Source organism: Melanerpes formicivorus, unplaced genomic scaffold (genome assembly GCF_026170545.1).
Source record: "Melanerpes formicivorus ecotype bairdi unplaced genomic scaffold, bMelFor1.0.p_v2 SCAF_19, whole genome shotgun sequence".
Lineage (NCBI taxonomy): Eukaryota > Metazoa > Chordata > Aves > Piciformes > Picidae > Melanerpes > Melanerpes formicivorus.
Genome location: NW_027142371.1, coordinates 9,224,757 through 9,242,984, shown reverse-complemented (window position 1 = coordinate 9,242,984; position 18,228 = coordinate 9,224,757). Strand labels below are relative to the sequence as shown.

At 44.7% G+C, this 18,228-nt stretch overlaps 1 protein-coding gene across 1 annotated transcript; it reads right to left on the bottom strand.

Moving 5' to 3' along the window:
* Positions 1 to 2,590: 2,590 nt before the first annotated feature.
* On the bottom strand, positions 2,591 to 17,541 carry NPEPL1 (aminopeptidase like 1). The gene is made up of 12 exons (XM_068150016.1): positions 17,340 to 17,541; positions 15,967 to 16,152; positions 14,638 to 14,808; positions 12,029 to 12,118; positions 11,259 to 11,340; positions 10,917 to 11,059; positions 10,293 to 10,370; positions 6,760 to 6,860; positions 6,031 to 6,154; positions 5,106 to 5,282; positions 4,310 to 4,420; positions 2,591 to 3,491 (listed from the first exon to the last, which is right to left on the bottom strand). Exons 1-12 carry the CDS (start codon positions 17,487 to 17,489, stop codon positions 3,333 to 3,335), a joined length of 1,572 nt encoding a protein of 523 aa, XP_068006117.1. The 5' UTR covers positions 17,490 to 17,541; the 3' UTR covers positions 2,591 to 3,332.
* Between the last annotated feature and the right edge of the window lie 687 nt (positions 17,542 to 18,228).

Sequence of the window (18,228 nt, the reverse complement as noted above, 5' to 3'; positions counted from 1 at the left end):
GAACAACCTGGAGAGGCATCGCCCTGGCTCTGTGTTTCTGCTGGAACCTGGTTCTCTGTGACCATGCTCCATCTCCTGTGGTTGCTTAGAATGCAGCTGAAGAGTGGGACATGTGGAGACCTGGAGCTTGGGAGCTCCCAGTTTTCAGTTCTCTGCTTAGATACTGAAGTGATCCTTCAGCAGCTCATTGAGTCCTGTGCTGCTTTGGTTTCTTTGAAGGGTTGGCCCAGGGTACCCCACAGGACCTAGCAGTGTTTTACAAAATTACACAAGTGTGTGCTGTGTAGGAGTGCTTCTATGAAAGTTGCTTAAGTGGTGCCAGAATATACTTCAAGTGCAGTCACCAAAATCCACTGAGGTCAGACTCTGGTATCTGGATCTGTTTCCTCTGAGTAACTGCTACTTTGTCATGCAGAAGGGACAGTAAACCTAAATGCATTAGCAGTTGTGGAGCACTTGGGGCAGGGTGGCCATAAGAACATCAGGAGGCTTCTGTAATCTGCTCACTTCAGGCCACAGTGATGAGGAGGGGGTGGCGGCTGCCCTGACCACATTCAGCTGTGCTGTGCAGTGCAGGCTTGGTAACCATCCCATGTATTAATTTCTGACAGTGAGTACCTGCTACTTCTAAGACAGTTTTGGGATCTTCTCTTTTGTAGATTGCTTCTAGGTCTCATACCAAGATAACACAGAACAAATGCTGCAGCTGAGGCTAAAATCACTCAGCACCTGAATCAGGTAAGTAAACCCAAGTGGTGGAGACAGGTCTTGGAGGAACTAAAATGCTACTCCTTAGGGAGTTAAGAAACACTGTGAGCTTAAAAGGAGTGATCCCAATGCAAGCTCCACTAAACACAAAAGAATCATTTATTTAGTAAACACAGCTCACCAATCAGTGCCTAGTGTATGTCCTAAGCTTCTGCTCTATCCAAGCAGAAGGAAGCAATAATGTGCATTGGGAATGGCAAGGGATTTTATTATGGAATTTTCATTTTATGGGGTTTTTTATAATTCTTAAGTATTTATCCCCATTGATTTCAGGTGTGGCAGAGTAGACTCTTTCATATTAGGTATTGCTTTTTAATGATGGCATCCACTATGTGCCTTCCAAAACAAACCCAGCAGAATGATATAGAATCAATAAGGTTGGAAAAGACCTCAAAGATCATCAAGTCCAACCTCTCACCCAAGACCTCATGACTACTAAACTGTGGCACCAAGTGCCACATCCAATCCCCTCTTGAACACCTCCAGGGACAGTGACTCCACCACCTCCCTGGGCAGCCCATTCCAATGGCTAACAACTCTCTCTTTGAAGAACTTTCTCCTCACCTTGAGCCTAAACTTCCCCTGGCACAGCTTGAGACTGTGTCCTCTTGTTCTGGTGCTGGTATGCTCCGAGACACAGCAAAAGAGAGGAGTAGGATAATCAGTCATCAAAATCCTTTACCTGGGCTTGCTGCATTCAGTGACTAACACTAGAATTTAGCCTTACACCACAAACCCAGGGGCTTTTAATGTAAAAATCTGCCTCATTTTGCAAAAGATTGAGCTTCAACACTGGAACTGATTAATTTGAAGAGTCTTTCTACATGATGGAGAGTAAACACTTGATTTCAGACCAGTGAAATCAGAACATTCTGCCATTAGGTCAGGCTGTCAGTAATAAAACAAACTCTTCATCAGGGCAATTCCCACAACAATTTTTGGTACCAGATAGTTCTTTTTTTACTGGAATGGCCAAAGGCAGAACTCATTTATATATAGATCTCTCAAAACTATGTTCAAGTGGACCAGGGACCCAGAACAGCAAAAGTGAACAAATGTAAGAAGTAATGACATACTGGGGGGCTTGTTAAACAAACTAACTTACGCTCTGCAGAAGAATCAAATAGAGTCCCCAAAGAACCAAATATAGCCCCAAAACCAGGATGAAAAATGTTTCTTCTCCCTTATGTGTTAAGCTTTCCATGAAGCCTTTAATCCAAAAGACTCGTGCCTAGACCAGATGTGTACCTCATCGCTGGAACTCCATCTGAACCCCAGCACTGGTGCTCTCCCGAGATCACCCCTGACACAGGGAAAGGTGCAATTCATCACAACTCAGCTTGACTTTATCTGCAAAGCAGCCAAAAGTGTGTGCTGGGTGGGATTTTTGCACCATCAACACTCCAGTGACGCCAAGAAATGTTCCCAAAGGCTGATGCTCAAACCACGGGGTAGGAACCAGCACTGACTAAAAGCCGGTCACGCTGGTCCCAGCTCTGATGCTGACATTACACACGCTGGGGTAAGTCGCTTCCTGTGGGTGCCCAAGCCAGATGAGTGCTTTTAAACTCTGTGTGACTGCCTGAGACAGAACCCAAGACTACACATCCCTGCTTACTGCTGAATCAAACAAATGAAGTGAATCAGGGCAAGCTCTTTGGAACGGCTCCGAACCACCCAGTGCAAGCTGTTACTCCCCGAGTTCTGCTTTCAGATGCATGAGTACTGGGCAAAGGAATTTGAACAGAGTAATGACACCACGCACAAGCTTTTGGAGCACTCAGTGTTCTCAGAAATGTAAATAACACCATGAAACACCACATGGGATACGTAAGCTGCTTTAATAATAATAAATTTATTAGGTGGCAGGAAGCCACTCTGCTTTGTAAACCGATTTTACTCAATCACAGTCCCTCTATTCATTCTATTAACATGGATACATTCTGCAATTTGTATGTGAAAGATTTACGTAGAGATATGTTCTGGACCACTCTTGCTGATTTTACTGGTCAGAAAAAAAACATTAAACATGCAGAAACAGCACCTTATTAAAACTAGAGGCCCTTTCTCATTACATCTCCTCTGCTTCTAAGCTAAACTTTGTCATTGAACAAACCCAGTCTACAGAGGTGGTTTTTTTTTCCCTTGTTCTGTGTTCTGAGATGTAATGGGGCCTGCAGATATATCTGATAAAACCTCACAGATAGTAAGTAATTCAGAAGGCTTTGTAAGCAATAGCTGCAGTTGCTTGTTCAGACTAGAGAGAGCTTCTCATGCATTAATGCACTTCGTTAGGTTTTGTGAGGAGCTCAGAGGAGGGTGCACCCTCTTCCTGATACAGTTAGTTGAGCCTGGACTCTGCACCACTGATATTGTTCAGCAACTGTGTGCACCAATAATTTAAAAAAATCCAAGAAATCAGTCTGTTTTCATCAGAAACAAGTAATAAATCTTATCATGAGAGTAAAAAAAAAATGGCAATTTCTGACACGTGACATTTTCATTGCTTGAGAAGGAATCAGTGCAAAGTGAGGTAACCCATGCACCCCGTCGCCCAGGGCACGTCAAACCAGCCGTCGCCGTTTGGAGTCCCTCTCCATATCTTCAGTGGGAGAGTCTCCATTGCACCCAAGAGGGGACACGAGGTTTAGCAAAGGGTCTTCAGATGCCCCTCCAAACAGAGACAGCAATAAAGCCACGCCATAGCCAGTAGCTCGTTCACCCTAGGAAGAAAACACCACAACACAAAACAATTCACCCTCAGATTGTATAATTTGAATCTACTTTTAATTTCCCTACTCACTCAACAAGAGCAGTGATGGCACATGGCCACAGGGAATACTCAGGGAACCTGGCAGGCCTGCTCAGCTGTGCTTCTGTATCCCTACTGCTGCTGTAATCTGTCCCAGTTAGATTAGACCGACACACCATCTGATTCACATAGAGCTCACACTGACTCAAGGGTGGATTCATGCTAGCATTGTCCAGGGAAGAGAATGTGCCATCCAGCATGACTATGGATTTGGAGTATGAGCTGAGTAAACTGGGTTTGCAAAAGAGGAGGTGGGGGGGGTAAATTGCCTTGTTTTTTAGGAAAAAAGACTACACAAAAGTTCCATCAAAGGGAGGGGGGGAAAGCCCCGAGAAGAAACAAATGTTTGCTCTGCTGCAGGTCAGCCGACAGGATGATCAGCTCTGGCAAATCACCTCAAAACAATCTGGGTGAAAAGAGGGAGCTAGGATTATTGCCATGAACAGGAAGAAGGCAAGTTGAAGTTTACAATGAGGAAGGTGTTCCTGACTAAAGTCACTATTAGAATATTTTTTAAACCAAAATGAAAAATATAAAGGGATGAAGCTACCAAAGAAAGAAATATACACCACAGAGGAACAGCCAACACATTTCAAAAGAACACTTCTCAACCTAATTCTCTGGCTTTTAATTTACTGGCACAGGACTGAGAGTATCTGCAGGTACAAGCCATTTCCTTCACTCAGCTTGCTTGTGCAGGAGTGTCAGCGGCCTTATGAACATACTCACTGCGTGAACAGGCGCAGCAATGTCTATATGGACCCAGACTCCAGGCCAGTCAAAGCCAATGTGAGAAGCAATAAAGAGCCCAGCACAGGAGCTTGGAGTATTGTCTCGGTCCTGCAGAGATCATACAAATACAGTTGGGCTTGCAAGGAAAGAAAACATCAGTGTTTTATTCCTGCCTGTAGAAAAGACAGCTGTGCAAAGCTTGCAATGTGTGCAATGGCCCTAGAACAGTCTTGCAAAGCAAGTACACTGTAAATCCTTTGACTTAATCCCTGGTAGCAGTCTGGTCCTGCTCAATTCCTCTTCCACCCAAGCTCCTTTCTGCAGGGTTTTAGAATCTAAACTGCGTGTTGCAACTCTTTAAACACAGCAGAATTGGCTGCAGCAATTCACAAGGCCTCTGTCCTAAATTTCCTGGTTTCTGCATTGGCAGTTACTGTCTCTGCTGGTTCTGTATGGTCTGAGGAATACCTGACCACTTCTTAAACAGTTTCCATCTAGGAATTTAGCATCCACTTCAGGCCCATGCTTAAGAGCAAGCTGCCCAAACACACCTTTGCAGCAGGCTACTCTGTTTAAAATGGATGCTAAATTTAAGTGTAGCGACACAAAGCCTGCAAAATCCCCTGGTAACAGACTCTGAAAACCACAATAATATGGCCCATTCCTAAAAGACAAAGAGCTTTCAGCCATCTCTCCCCAGGCCACCATATTACCCAGAAAACAGGAAGTTCTTTCACAATAAATGAAATTTTATAGCAGAAAAAAAACCCCAACAAAACCAGAAACATCTTACTGCCACCGAGTTCTTCATATCAGCTACAGCAGAGGTAAATTCACTGAAGTGGAGTTCAGGGCAATAGACAAGAGGATGGACCAAGTCTCCACAATTCCTGCCAGCTTTAACACAAGCCTTTTCCCACTCTTCGTTATTGGTGAGGACAGCAGCATGATACTTTCCTGTAGCAATTCCCTAGTGAGACAGAACACAAAATCAGGAAGGATTCACCTTAACTGTGCTGGGTAGGAGAATTCTGTACTACTCCCCCTCAGCATTAACAGCTGCTTTCCACCTCACAAAACCACCAAGAAACAAGCATCCCAAAACAACTCCACAAGAAGTGTTACAAATGTACACAAAGACACTGCAGCTACTGCTCAATCTGTTTTACAATCCATTCCAGAAGAATCACTGGCCATCAATTTAACTTTCTATACAGCAGGAATTGACTGAAAAAAGTAACAGCATTACGTTTACAGCTTTGTATCATCCTGTGTATGATTTACATGGTAGGGCATTTTATGGGCAAGAGAAACTCCTGATGGCCATCATCAAATCAGTTCTGCTAAGCATAAAGCTACTGATTTGCAGACACTGAGTACTGGTCTGCCTACAGCTGCTGCTAATGCCATCAGAACAGCACCATTTCTTCTTTGAGTATGCCAGTGCAAAACAGTTGCATAAAGAACAGAAAAAGCCCTGCTTGAGTAATGCAGTCATAAATGTGACATATTCATGGCACATCTCATGTGTGCAGAGTTTTACACTTCATTGAGGTCTTGCTGGCAAGTTTCTCTTGCACAAGTTTAGGAAGGTACCATCCAGGACAAAGCTCACAGTATTCACTTTCCCTCAAAGACTAGGACAGAGCCAAAGCAGTGTATAAAGCACACAGCAGAAGGATTCAGCCCTGTGTCCACTAACAGCTCCACATCAGTACCTGAGCTCCAGTAAGAGTGGCCATATCAAGAATTATATCAGCCCCGAGATCTTTGCATGCATAAGCTACTCCATCAGCCAGTATCAGTCTACCTTCTGCATCAGTGTTATTGATCTCCACAGTTCTAGGAAAAAGAGAGGGTATTTAATACAGTAACAGACTCATCTGTCTGGACTAGAATAATGGATGAGAGTTTCAAACCTCGCCTTTTCTATTTGACTCTGCAAGTCTGTATGGTTGCTTATTCCCTAGCTGCAAGCACCCAGACAGAACACATGGAAAAGGGTCCTAATAACACTGTCTCATGGCTGGGTCTATTTGTTGGGTCTGTCTAAGAGCCAGAATGTTGAGCTGGGAACTCAACCCTGCCATACACAGGGGTATCATATTGTGATTAAACCAAAAGATTCTTACACAGTGGTAGCCTGCCCCCATGACTGAGACAGCATAGACTACAGATGGACACAGGAAACAGCACCTACACCTGGGTGCTTTAAGGAGACTTAAGCTCATGACATGTGATGTGTATTTTGATGTGTATTTACATACCCAACAGGAAACTCTAAGCACACTTAGAACTTTCTCCTATAGCTGTTTGAAATGCTGCTACCACTATTGAGGAAAACTGATTGAAGGACAGGTTTGAAGTCTGTATGGTACTCAGAGAAACAGGACCACAGATGATGTTTCCTCTCAATGTTTTCTGTGAAAGGATAGATACAATCTTACTTTCCAGAGTAAAGGACATGAATATCATCAGGTCTTGTTGCACGTGGCCCCACGGCGTTCTCGGCCAGACAAAAAACAGCATGAAGATTGTCTTTAAACCCCTGTAACGACAACAGGAGAGAGATGGCTTTTGATTCACATCCAGCTAATTTATTGGGACTGAAATCAATGAGAGATTATGACTTCTTGACAGCAATGCCACTAGTTATATGGAAAAGTCTGTGAGGAATGTCTTGTAACTTGGGGCTGAGGCTGCAGAAAGTGGGTGAGAAGGTAACATCTAATACTGGTTTTAGAATTCTCGCTGGAGTGAATAAAAGCCCGCATACATTGACAGACAAATGGGGAAAGGATCTAGAAAGCCCTTGTTGTTTAAGCAGTTAACAAGTTGAGCCTTCTCTCAGTGGCAAGGCATCTAAATGAAAACACCTTTCATATGCATTGTGCAGATGCAACTGGAGCGAGTTAGGTTTAGTCAAACCTGATTCTCCAAGTTGCTCTTCACAGCCAGCCCCAGTAAGATCTTTCACAAGCACAACTCCAAAGCCCACTGAGCTCACCAGGAAACAGCTCCAAACTCACCAAACCCAAGTCACTAAACTACAGTAGCCCTCTATGAAAATCTACAGAGATGCAATGCTTCACACATCTAACTTTAATACAACAGACTCACAACAGAGATCACAACATGTCTAGACTGTGTAACTCCTCCACCTTTCACAGCCACAAGGAAAGATCCAAGCAATGGATGCTTTCACTGTAACAATTAGAGAGGCTTGTGAAAAGACATTACACAGCCAGTCAGGATACTTGGGATTATTTTCCAAACTTTGTATTTTCCACTCCTTTTATTTCATCTCCAATAACAACAACTAAGCTTCTCCCCCCCCATTTCTGCCACACTAAGAAGAGCCTACAATAACAGTGCAAAGCAACAGAAATAATAAATGATAATATGCAGCCACTTGTGAACTCTATACTTTCCCCCAAAACCAACCACAGGTGAAGGAATTCCATCTCTGAGTACTTTCTTGGAAGGTAACTTTCATCATGGCAACCCAGGAACATGGTAAACTTCATACAGGTATGAAAGGCATTTTAAAATGTATGATGATTTTGTTGTATATACAATGGCTGTATTGTGTGTGTGGCTCCTGAGAACAGAAAGGGAGACTGCAGCATTTAACAAATAAAAACATACTTCCTCCTCAACTGGGATAGCTAGCCTTAAAAATATCAAATTCCTAAGGAAATCAGGGTCAGTTTTACTGTCAATCCCTTGATAAAAGTCTGTAGCTGAAGAACTCGGGACTTGCATTTGTCCTTTAGACTACAGACATTAACTGATTCAGCATCAATCAAAACCTTTCAAAATAAAAGGCAGCATCTAGAAATCATAAGGCAACCTAGGCCAGTCAGAGGGCAAACAGTATTGCTGATGAGTTGTATGTACTTTTGGCTCTTCCAAAATGAGGCTTGACAGGACTCTGTGCTACCTATCTAGTTGAGGATGCCCCTGCTTACTGCAGAGGGGGTTGGACTGCTCTGGCAGGAGGGTTGGACTCTTAAGATTTGCAGAGGTCCCTTCCAATCCCTAACATCCTGTGATCCTGTGACTAGATGACCTTTGAAGGTCCCTTCCAACCCAGTCCATTCTATGATTCTATGGTCTGTGCAGCAAAACTACCACTTTGTCCACAGTCTCTCACTGGACTGCACTAAATTTTCCTCCTTCAAGTGGGAGATGAGGTTAATGTACTGTCAAAAAGCAAAGACCTGCTTCCGGCATCAGTTGCCTTTTCCTCTCTCATTCTGTCTGCAGCTTTTCAAAAGCAGGATTCACTATGCCAACACACAGGATCAAGGAGGATTTCAAGAAGTCAAGTTAATACTTTTCTCTTCTTCCTCGTGTTGGAAAGCTCTGAATGGATGAACTGCACCTTTCTAGGAAAAATCACTTGCTTAATTTTCCTCTCCAAAGCCTTTCTAAATCATGTGGTAAAACTGTTGCGACAGCATGCAGGCACTTTCTGCAGATGGGTAATAACCACTGCCCTTCTTCCCACTCAGCTCTCTATCCAACACACCTTTCCAACTTCAGTCTCTGTGACAAAGCATAACTAATTTAAATCTCTTCCAGCTTCACATTATTCATTAAGAAAAATAAAAAAGCTTTGACACAGTAACAACAACAACCACAACAAACTCTTTCCACTGCCCACCTGAACACATTTTTCTGCAGGGATTTTATTAACAGGTGTTCTTACATGAGGTGGCAAAATGAAGCACTGACATAATTCTTTTGTTTTTGCACACAAAGGTACAGATTTCTTGTGAGGTCTAACAGCTTCTTCAGGCTCTGTTTGTCCAAACATATCACTGCCAGTTTATTCCCTGTTACAATAACTACACGAGATGACAAATCACTTACATTCACACCTACTGGGTACAGAAATGCAACTTTCTCTCAGCGCACACAATCATACAAAAAACTCCTTCAGAATCAAGGAGTGAATCACTGGAAGAACATCCTGCACCCATGGCTTTCCCATTCTCCCAAAGCACTGAGTGATCTAACTTTGTGCAGGACTAAGCCACAGCAAGGTAACCGTTTTGCCTCAGATGCAGCTCACAAATCTGGTTTTCATTTTAGATCTCTGCAGATAACTATGAAGTTTACAATCTTTCCACATCAAACATGCTGCAAGGGCCAAGGCACAGAGCTAAACTGTTGAGAAATGGGAATTTGGCACTGATTATTCCCTGGACAAAGCCTCCATCAGATCCATGCATTAATCTGCAGCAGTCGACTTTCTTTGAACTTTGCATACTCCTTGGAGGCAACAGCTGCTCTGTCAGCAAGACTCAGTCATCTGATTTGTGGAGAGGGGAGAGTTTGATTGCCAGTGGCCACTTCTTTTCCCCAGTTTATATTACTAAGGCACAATATGCATTTTTTTAATTCTTGCTATTTCAGTACCTGGCTGCTTCTCAGTTTCCCTACCACTTTTTTACCACAGGAGCAAACCAACCAGCAGTTCCTTATCAGACCAGAGCTGCCACTTCCCCAGTAGGTTAGTATCAGAATTGGCATAGGACTTGGAACAGGGACAGACTTCATATCAGAGAGTCACTCATCCCCTTCTTTGTTAAGGGGGTGACAGCTGCCCCAAATCCCACATCTTAAACAAAATCAGCACTGGGTAACTCAAGTATAAATCTGACTCAAAAAAACAGAAAACACTCAGTCTGCAGAACAAACCCTGACATTCAAGAAACTCTTTAAAATACAAAATCAGGACTCAAGGAATTTCATAGTATCATAGTATTCTCACAGCTCTCAAGATCTTGGTAAAGATTTGAAGTATTTTCCTGAAATAGCAGAAAGAGGAGAGTGGCTCAAGATCACCAATAGCAGTGGGAGGTCAGAACTTCAGGAATAGACTGGCCCCCAGATCTGGGAATATATCCAAAGCCAGACTCCTCCTTGGCAGTGCTGGGATACACGATATCAATTAACACGTTTTACTTACTTGCTTCACAGTGGCTTTGAAGGCACCCAAAATAGCAGCTGCTCCACCACAGTCTCGTTTCATTCCAGGCATAGTAGTCTGTTCAAACAGAACCACAGAATTATTTTTTTCTTTAAAAGAGAATGTCAGAGTCATGCCTGCTAAAACTAGTGGTTCTGAGGCTTCTACAGCTCCGGTCTTGACAGTGCTTATCCATAATGGAAACACAGAACACGTGCATCTGCTTACTGCTGGATCCAGCCTTAGAACTGGAACATGCTAAATCTCTACTGGTAATTTGTTAGGAAAATTAAGAAGTTGTTTACAAGATTTGCACCAAGGCCAACTCAAATGAGTTTTGGATTGCTCTCCAAAATCAGAAATTAAACACTCTTGTTTCTATCCTTCTCCTAGCAGTGGGCAATGCTTTTAAGGACTAAATATTAGGTTGCTATTTAACTGCTCTCTGAAGTGTTTCTTGAATCCTGTTTGGTCTTCTCCACTGAGAGTGTGTGTCCATGTGCATGACAGTAGATCAAGAGTTTACTCAAACAGATACACTTTGCTTCATACAAACATTAGCTGAATAATTTCCATCAGAGAACAATAATGCAAGCCAAGGCAGCAGAACAAGTGTTTGCATACCTTTCCCTTAATGCTGAGTCCTCCAGTGTCATACACAATACCTTTGCCCACCCATGCAATGGTCTGTGTAGCACCATCTGGAGTATGACTAAGAACTGCTAGGGCTGGAGGATGCAAAGCTGCCTTGCCAACTCCATAGATACCTGGAAAACAGAGAATTAAACAACTTGTGGGCAAGAATGACTGTGAGGAGCAAGCTGTAGCTATTTTCTCTAGAACATCTTGGAATATTATGGGCAGTAAAACTGTTTGCAAAATGTGCAAGTAAAACATTACAATGGAGATGGCAAAGCATTCCCATTGACTGCTAGGCAAGAAAGCTGAATTTTCAACAAGACCTACCTCCAAAGCCTCTCTCTTTCAGCTCCTCATCTCGAATAATGGTAGGAGTAATCCCAAGATCCTTGCCAACTTTTCTGATTTCCTTCATGATTAAAACAAGAAAGTACACCGTCAGTCAGCCACCTGAAGGACATATTGTGTCTTTCCACACATACAGGTACCCACCTCAGGGATTTCTGTTATTTTTGCATGCATACACATACAAACATTCCCAGTTCTGGGTGCGGTGTTGGTTTTCCAATGGCCTAGTTCCACTGAGATATCCCTGACACACTATGGCATGAAATACAAATTTGACCTTTAAGCTCCGCCAGTAAAAGAAATCTTCAGAGGTAAAGGCCATCTGTCCACTCCCCTGCATCCTGATGCAACAGGACAGAGATGTTTTCATTCTCGACAGCTTTCCAGATCTTCATGATAAAACTCAATTGGAAACACGTCAACTTCTGTCCCGTAGGTTCAGACTCTTATCAAGCTTAAGAGAACACTTGCACTGGCAAAGAAGCCAATTTCATGACTGAATCAAGAACTTGAGTCTTCTGATTCCCCCTGCCTTACCCCAAGCTGTGCACTCTGCCACCTTCCAACATAGCAAAGTTCTACGAAATATTAAAGGCCAAAGAAATAGCCTCAGCATTCTTGGACAAGTTCTTTGATGTGCTTCCCACTGCTGACACACAGATTTTACTAAAAGAGAGCAACACCAGCTCTTGATTACTGTAGTCTAGACTTACTATTAGTAACTCTTACTCACCAGGTGTATTACCTACCTCCAGGAAGTTGTCTGTGCTCATCTCATTGCATGGGGTGTCCACAATTCGAGCAGCCAGCCTGACTCCTTCTGTAGCACTTGCCAGACACTATGAAAAGAAGCAGGACACCTGAGAACTGGCCTTTCTTTGGCTGGTTTTCTTTTGCCTTTAGCCACATGCAGCCTACATCAGATGTGTGGTTCCCCTGGAGCACACTGATGCTTAACTGCACCGATCAGAGACAGTTGCATGGCACTAAGTAGTGTCAGTCAAGCCAACCACTATTTTTTCCCTGTGTCCTAACTTCTAAGCTACTTTATTCCTTCCCACAGTGAATTGATACTGTAAAATTACTAGCCTTCTCCACTATCAAAATGAAATCAAGAAAACAATGTGAAGTGGAGGAAAGAAAGCTAAGAGGAAGCCAACTGAGGAAGTCACAATGAGCTTGTAGGCTGCTGGGCTGGAAACCTGCAGAGATTGCAGAATCTTCAACATGGGAAAGCTCAAGTTTGTGCATGGCAGGCAGAGTGGCTGAGTGCATTAAGAGATCTACTACATGGCAGGCCCTTGGGAGTATTTTATATTTATGTAAAACACACAAACTTCTGTTTCTCTTTCCTGTGGCAAAACCAACTGACCCACACCTGGACTGAGTGAAAACTAATCTATGCAAGAGTAAACAGAATCAAAGTGGTCAACAGCGAGCATGTTGAGGCTGTCTCCTTCAGGAAGAATCCTCCTGGGAAAAAAGGGACAACGAGGGCACCACACACACAACTTCAACTTTTAACTCCTGTGGATCAACAACTTGAAACAAGACTAGGTGGAAGGAAACTTTGTTCAAGCTTTCCAGCAGCCACACTACACTGAAGACCACACACAGCAGACAGGCGAATCAAGATGGGTTTCAAAGGAATCTAATGCATTGGATAGTCATTTATGCTGAGGTGTATGAAGTTTGACTTGGCCAGACTGGCCTAAGGACTCTATACATTCTGTATCCCAGTAGACTCATAAACCTTGGCTTGCTTTGGAATGGTGCCCAATTCCCTGCAATTACTTTTGATTGCTTTACTTTCCCCAAAGGGATAAGGATCTCCTCAGGAGCCAAGTTAGGTTTGGAGTGATCCACCATCAGGGCCATGCAGGTAAATGGAGGTGCTCTAACCCAAAGATCAAGCAAAGAGGTATGACTTATGGAAATGAGCTGTGTCTGGGTTTGGTTTTCAGTGTACTTCAGAGAACTTGGATAATGGCAGCCTTTAGTAAGTGCCTTGTAAAATCTAGCAATCCCTGCTAGTCCTCACCATAAAACATTCTGAACAATGCAGTAGGTGCAAACTATAGGAACATGCCAAGGGAGAGGTTTAGCTAAAAAAATCCTACCACATGCCTCTTCCACCCTGTACATTAACTGTCTGGTGCTAGTTGAATTTAAGGGGTGAAAACTTGGCTTGCAGGAAGCCAGTAATAGTTTTGGCACTGATATCAAGGGGAAGAACAGGAGGTAGAAATAATTTTAGCTTTGTTTTTTATAACCAAAGTGGTTTGGAATCTACCTATCTGAAGGAACTATCTTTGACACCACTTATATTTTTTCTGATTTGGGGCATGGAAAAAGTCTGTGATCAAAAGTTGTCCTCATAGCACATCTGTCTCTGTCGCTTTCCTGAAAGCTGGTCTGGCCAAATGGGTTCATAAGGAACAAAGCACGAAGGAAAAGAAATTGAAAGAAAAAACCAAACCCTAAAGCTGCAATTCTGCGAATTTCAGATGCAGAAACACCATATCCTTTGTCAAATCCACTGCCAACATTTTTAAGGGATTTGTACTGCCTTGCTGACTGATCAGCTAAGCGAGTGTCCATCTGTACTGAGGCGCAGGACCTGAAGCACTCAACAGGATGTTGCCTAACAGCTCAAGTGCAAAGCCTGAAACAGCTTTTTATTTAGGATCCAGCATACTAAAAGTTACCTGATGTGGACTTTCCTCCCAGTAACAGTCAGATGCAAGGGAAACAGTTTTTGATTATCTGCTACTGAAAGACAACTTAGGCATATTTAACTGTTACGTATAGCTCATCTCCAAGCTGTATCGTTTCTTAAGGTCTTGTTTCTGCTAGGAAAACACAGCTAAGAAGATGCATGAGACAGTAAGAGCAGGGACCATATGCAATCTCAGAATATGCAACTTCTAGTGGCTTCCCTGAGACATTCACCTGCACCACATATGGATTTTGCCTGGGTAAAAGACAGTGAGAAGCCCACACACCAAAGGCAATGTAATACTGGAGACTAAAAATACACTGCATCTGTGATAAACATGAGAAAGGAGACATTTTCTTTGTGCTATTTGTTTGGTGTTTTCCATCCCCCAAATCTAAATTCTGAACAAGATCTTCAGCCTTTGCTGCAGTAATACAGTCAGTATCTCTAACCAAAGGTGCTGCAAACTAATCAGTTTCAAGAATCTTTGACCCAGGAGAATTTATTACTTCAGCTAAAACATCTGTTCCACAGGTAGCCTGAGAAACACGTATCTGTGCATGCAACAAACTGAAGAAACACAAATCAACTTCACAGAATAACGGAAAAAATTGATGACAGAAGCCCCCTAAATCTTACTTTAAGTGTTGCCACTTCTATTGGTCCATTGTTTTGTCCAACCAGGAAGAACTCAACTGTTACAGTTTTCTTCTCTGTGCGTCTCGATGCGCTGGACCGATGCGTGAACAAGGGGAAAGCCCTGGCCAATGCACAAGCAGAAGCAAAGACTTCAGACCGCTCACAGACCATCTGAAACACCAGCCAGGAGACAGAGTCAAACAACATTAGGGATGTGGAAGAGTACATTTAAAAGAAGGATCTGTTACATGATATTATTGGTGAAGGGGGGGGGGGGGGAAGTAGGTGGGTGGGAATTGACATGAGTATATCTTGATGCAGCCATCACTTATATTGGGCATGGACAGAGTGGCACCACAAACATTACCACATTGAACTGGTTCAGCTCATTTCCCATATGGAAATTAATTACACTGCTGGACTTGACTGTGTGGGAATTAGTACATCCTTTTAACAGAGATGGACTGCTTTAATTATACTTCAATTATATTGCAATTAACACAGCTCAGTCTACAGAATAAGGGGGGAAAAAGAGGCATGTGAACCATCAATATGTGCTCAAAATGAATGAAACAAAGAGAGAAATGACTGAAAATGTGGGTAATATTAACCCAATAACTTTTAAACATGTAACTTTTTCTGAAATTCAGTACAGGGAAAGCAGTTTTAGCTAAGCATTTTCAAAGTTAACTATAAGGGAAAAAATAGTAAAGCTAATACTCTGGCAACTAAGTTTTCCAAGTGAAGAGTATAGTTGGATTTTGTAACTGACACTGCCTAAAAGCCTTCCCTAACAACCCCAAAATCTGAATTGATCTGGAAAAGCCACAGAAACAAGTAACAAATTCATCAGGCTCATACAGAAGATGACTAAAGTAGTTCAAGAGCTCCTCTGCAAAGGACTCAGGTTAGAGCATTAATCTGCATTAAGACTTATTTCACAAACAAGGCACCTTAAATGGGCTATGCAGTATAGACATAACACCCTGCATGCAGGCTACATCAATCTCCTAGAGCATGGGCTCATGTTAAAAATCCTAGATCAAAAAAACCCACCACTTGTTTCCCTTTGCATGTACATTTCAAGTTGAAGACATTCCATACATATCTATCTTTAATTCCCTCCACTCCAACTGCTTGACCATGCATAAGCCATTATAGTTAGGTCTTGTTTACACATTGGTGCAAACCCACTTATAAACGTCAGTATAATTACATGGGTAAAGCCTGCCCACCTCCTGTCTCCTTGGATACCAGCTAAAATCCTGAAAAGTCAAGAAAACACTTGACTAGACATTTCACCAGAAGCATTTCCAAATGGCCACTTACAACAATACATCTGTTGACACCTCCTGGGAGGCAATTCCTGACCAGGCGGGTGATGAACTGGGCTGCAGATGGGCTATTGTGCCGGCTGACCCTGGAAGGCAAAGCGGCCACAGTGGCATAATTCAGGTAGAGAGGACAGCTGTCGGTGGGGTTGGGATTCAGTGTGCTTAAAGCAGATTGCCAGATCTGGGGAGAAAAAAGAATTTAAAGACAAAGAACTGTATCAGACTTCTCTTTCCATCTCATTCCTACTATATGTAAGCAGTCTTTAACTGTAGGATTTTAGGTGTTGGAAACAAAGAAATCATGCACCACTTCTCAATGCAATAGCCTCTAGAGTGAAAAGAAACAGGAAATAAACCAAACCTGACTAATAAGAAGATAATACAAATTTACTTTCTGTTACAAGCATCTATGTTAAGCTATAGGAATCAAAATGTAAACCTCCATGACTTAGTGCAAAGGCTGTGTCAGAGCCTTTTTAAGGCAGTTTTGGTACTGATAGATGGGGTTGATTTATTAGTCCTGAGTTACTGTTTCACGTAGCAATTTAACTAAAAACAAACAGAAAACGAAGGCTAAACACTGTCCTAAGAGATTCGGGAGCCCAGCAGAAAAGCCTGTCGAACACTTTGAGACCTAAAAGCCGCGATGCAGAACACGTATCGTTTTATCGCAGCCCACCACGACCATCTCAATACAGTGGGTCCGCACATCCCACTGCGGTAGCTGAACACAGTGGAGAGGGACGTGCTTTCATCCCCTTCGCCCTGTGCAAGGAGCGGGGCTCAGCCTCCTGCCTTCTCTCGGGCACCGGAGAACGCGTTTCGGTAATAACGTTAATTGCAGACATCCCCGCGTCACCTCAGGGGCGGGTAAAGCGCTTTCCACCCGTTGAGGTGGGCACGGGGGTGAGGGGGAGAGGGAAGAGCTGCGCCTCAGCAACAGGCTCCCGCTAGACTCCGCTGCGTCCCCGGTGCCCAGCCGTGACCGGCTCGCTGCCCCTTTATTTTTCCGTTAAGGGCCACTCCGAGGGTGTTTAACGGGGTAATGCCCTCCAGGGCTCTGTAGTTCAAGGCCGGGTCCCTTCCCGAGGGCCTGGCTGGCTCCCGGCTGGTCCCTGGCCGCGGGAGGCCCCGGCGCCGCGCAGGCAGCCGCAGGCCGGCAAGCCCCCGCCTCCCCCGCACCACGAGGCCGCTCGGGGCCGGGCGCGGAGCCGCGGCCTCTCGGGCTGGGGGAAGCCGTGGGCGCCCCGGCGGGAGGCGGTGCCGGGGAAGGGGCCGCGCTCCCTGCGCGCCGAGGTCACCGCCTGAAGAGGTCTGTGTGTATGGGGGAAGCTGAGACACCGCGCTCCCGCCGCGGACCGGCCTCACCTCCTCGGTGACCCGCGGCTGTAGCTTGCCCCGCAGTTGGGCCCAAGGCAAGCGGTGGAGGTTGTGGAGCTGGCCCAGGACGAGCAGCGGGCGGCTCTGCGGGTCCGCCTCGCCGGCGCTGGCTTGGAACTCCAGCTGCACGTTCGCCATCTTCCCGCACCTAGCCCGGCTCGGCTCGGCTCGGCCCGGCCCGTCCGCACGGCTCCGCCCCGGCGCCGGCTTAGCGGGGCGGGCACCACGGTGCTGCGGGCGGCCCCCGGCGGCCACGCCAGGCACCGCAGGCGGGTAGCGGGCCGGGCCGGGCCGGGCCGGGCGGTGTGCGGGACCCGGATGCAGCGAAGGGAGCCGGCCCGGGGAAACCGGGAGTCTTTCCGAAGCGGCTCCGGCGTGCTGCCGTCCCTAACAGGGCTCTCACCCAGGCGCGGTGCCTCTCATTGGCTTCGTGATTACCCCGCACAACCCGCTATGTAAGGGCGATGTGCTGCTCTAAGCCTGTGCTAAGCCAAAGAAGCCTTGTGCCAGGCCTTTGTGCTTGTCAGAATCGCTTAGGTTAGACCAACGAGTCGAGCCATTAACCTAGCACTGCCAAAGCCATGTCTTCAGGCACAGGGACTCTACCACTGTCCTGGGCAGCTTGTCAGTGTAGTGAGGGGCTCACAACTCAACCCAGTATTCAAGGTATAGCCTCACCAGTGCCAGGTACCAGCGGACAATCACTCCTGGCTCCTGCTGGTCACACTAATCCCAATACAAGCCACGATGGTGTTGGCTTTCTTCCTTTGACCTCGGTTTCAGAAAATAGTCAAAGAGGATCGGAGGTGCTAGTGATTTGATGCTAAGATGCACACCTGCAAAGTATTCCAGAGAAAAAAAAAAAGCCAAATTAATC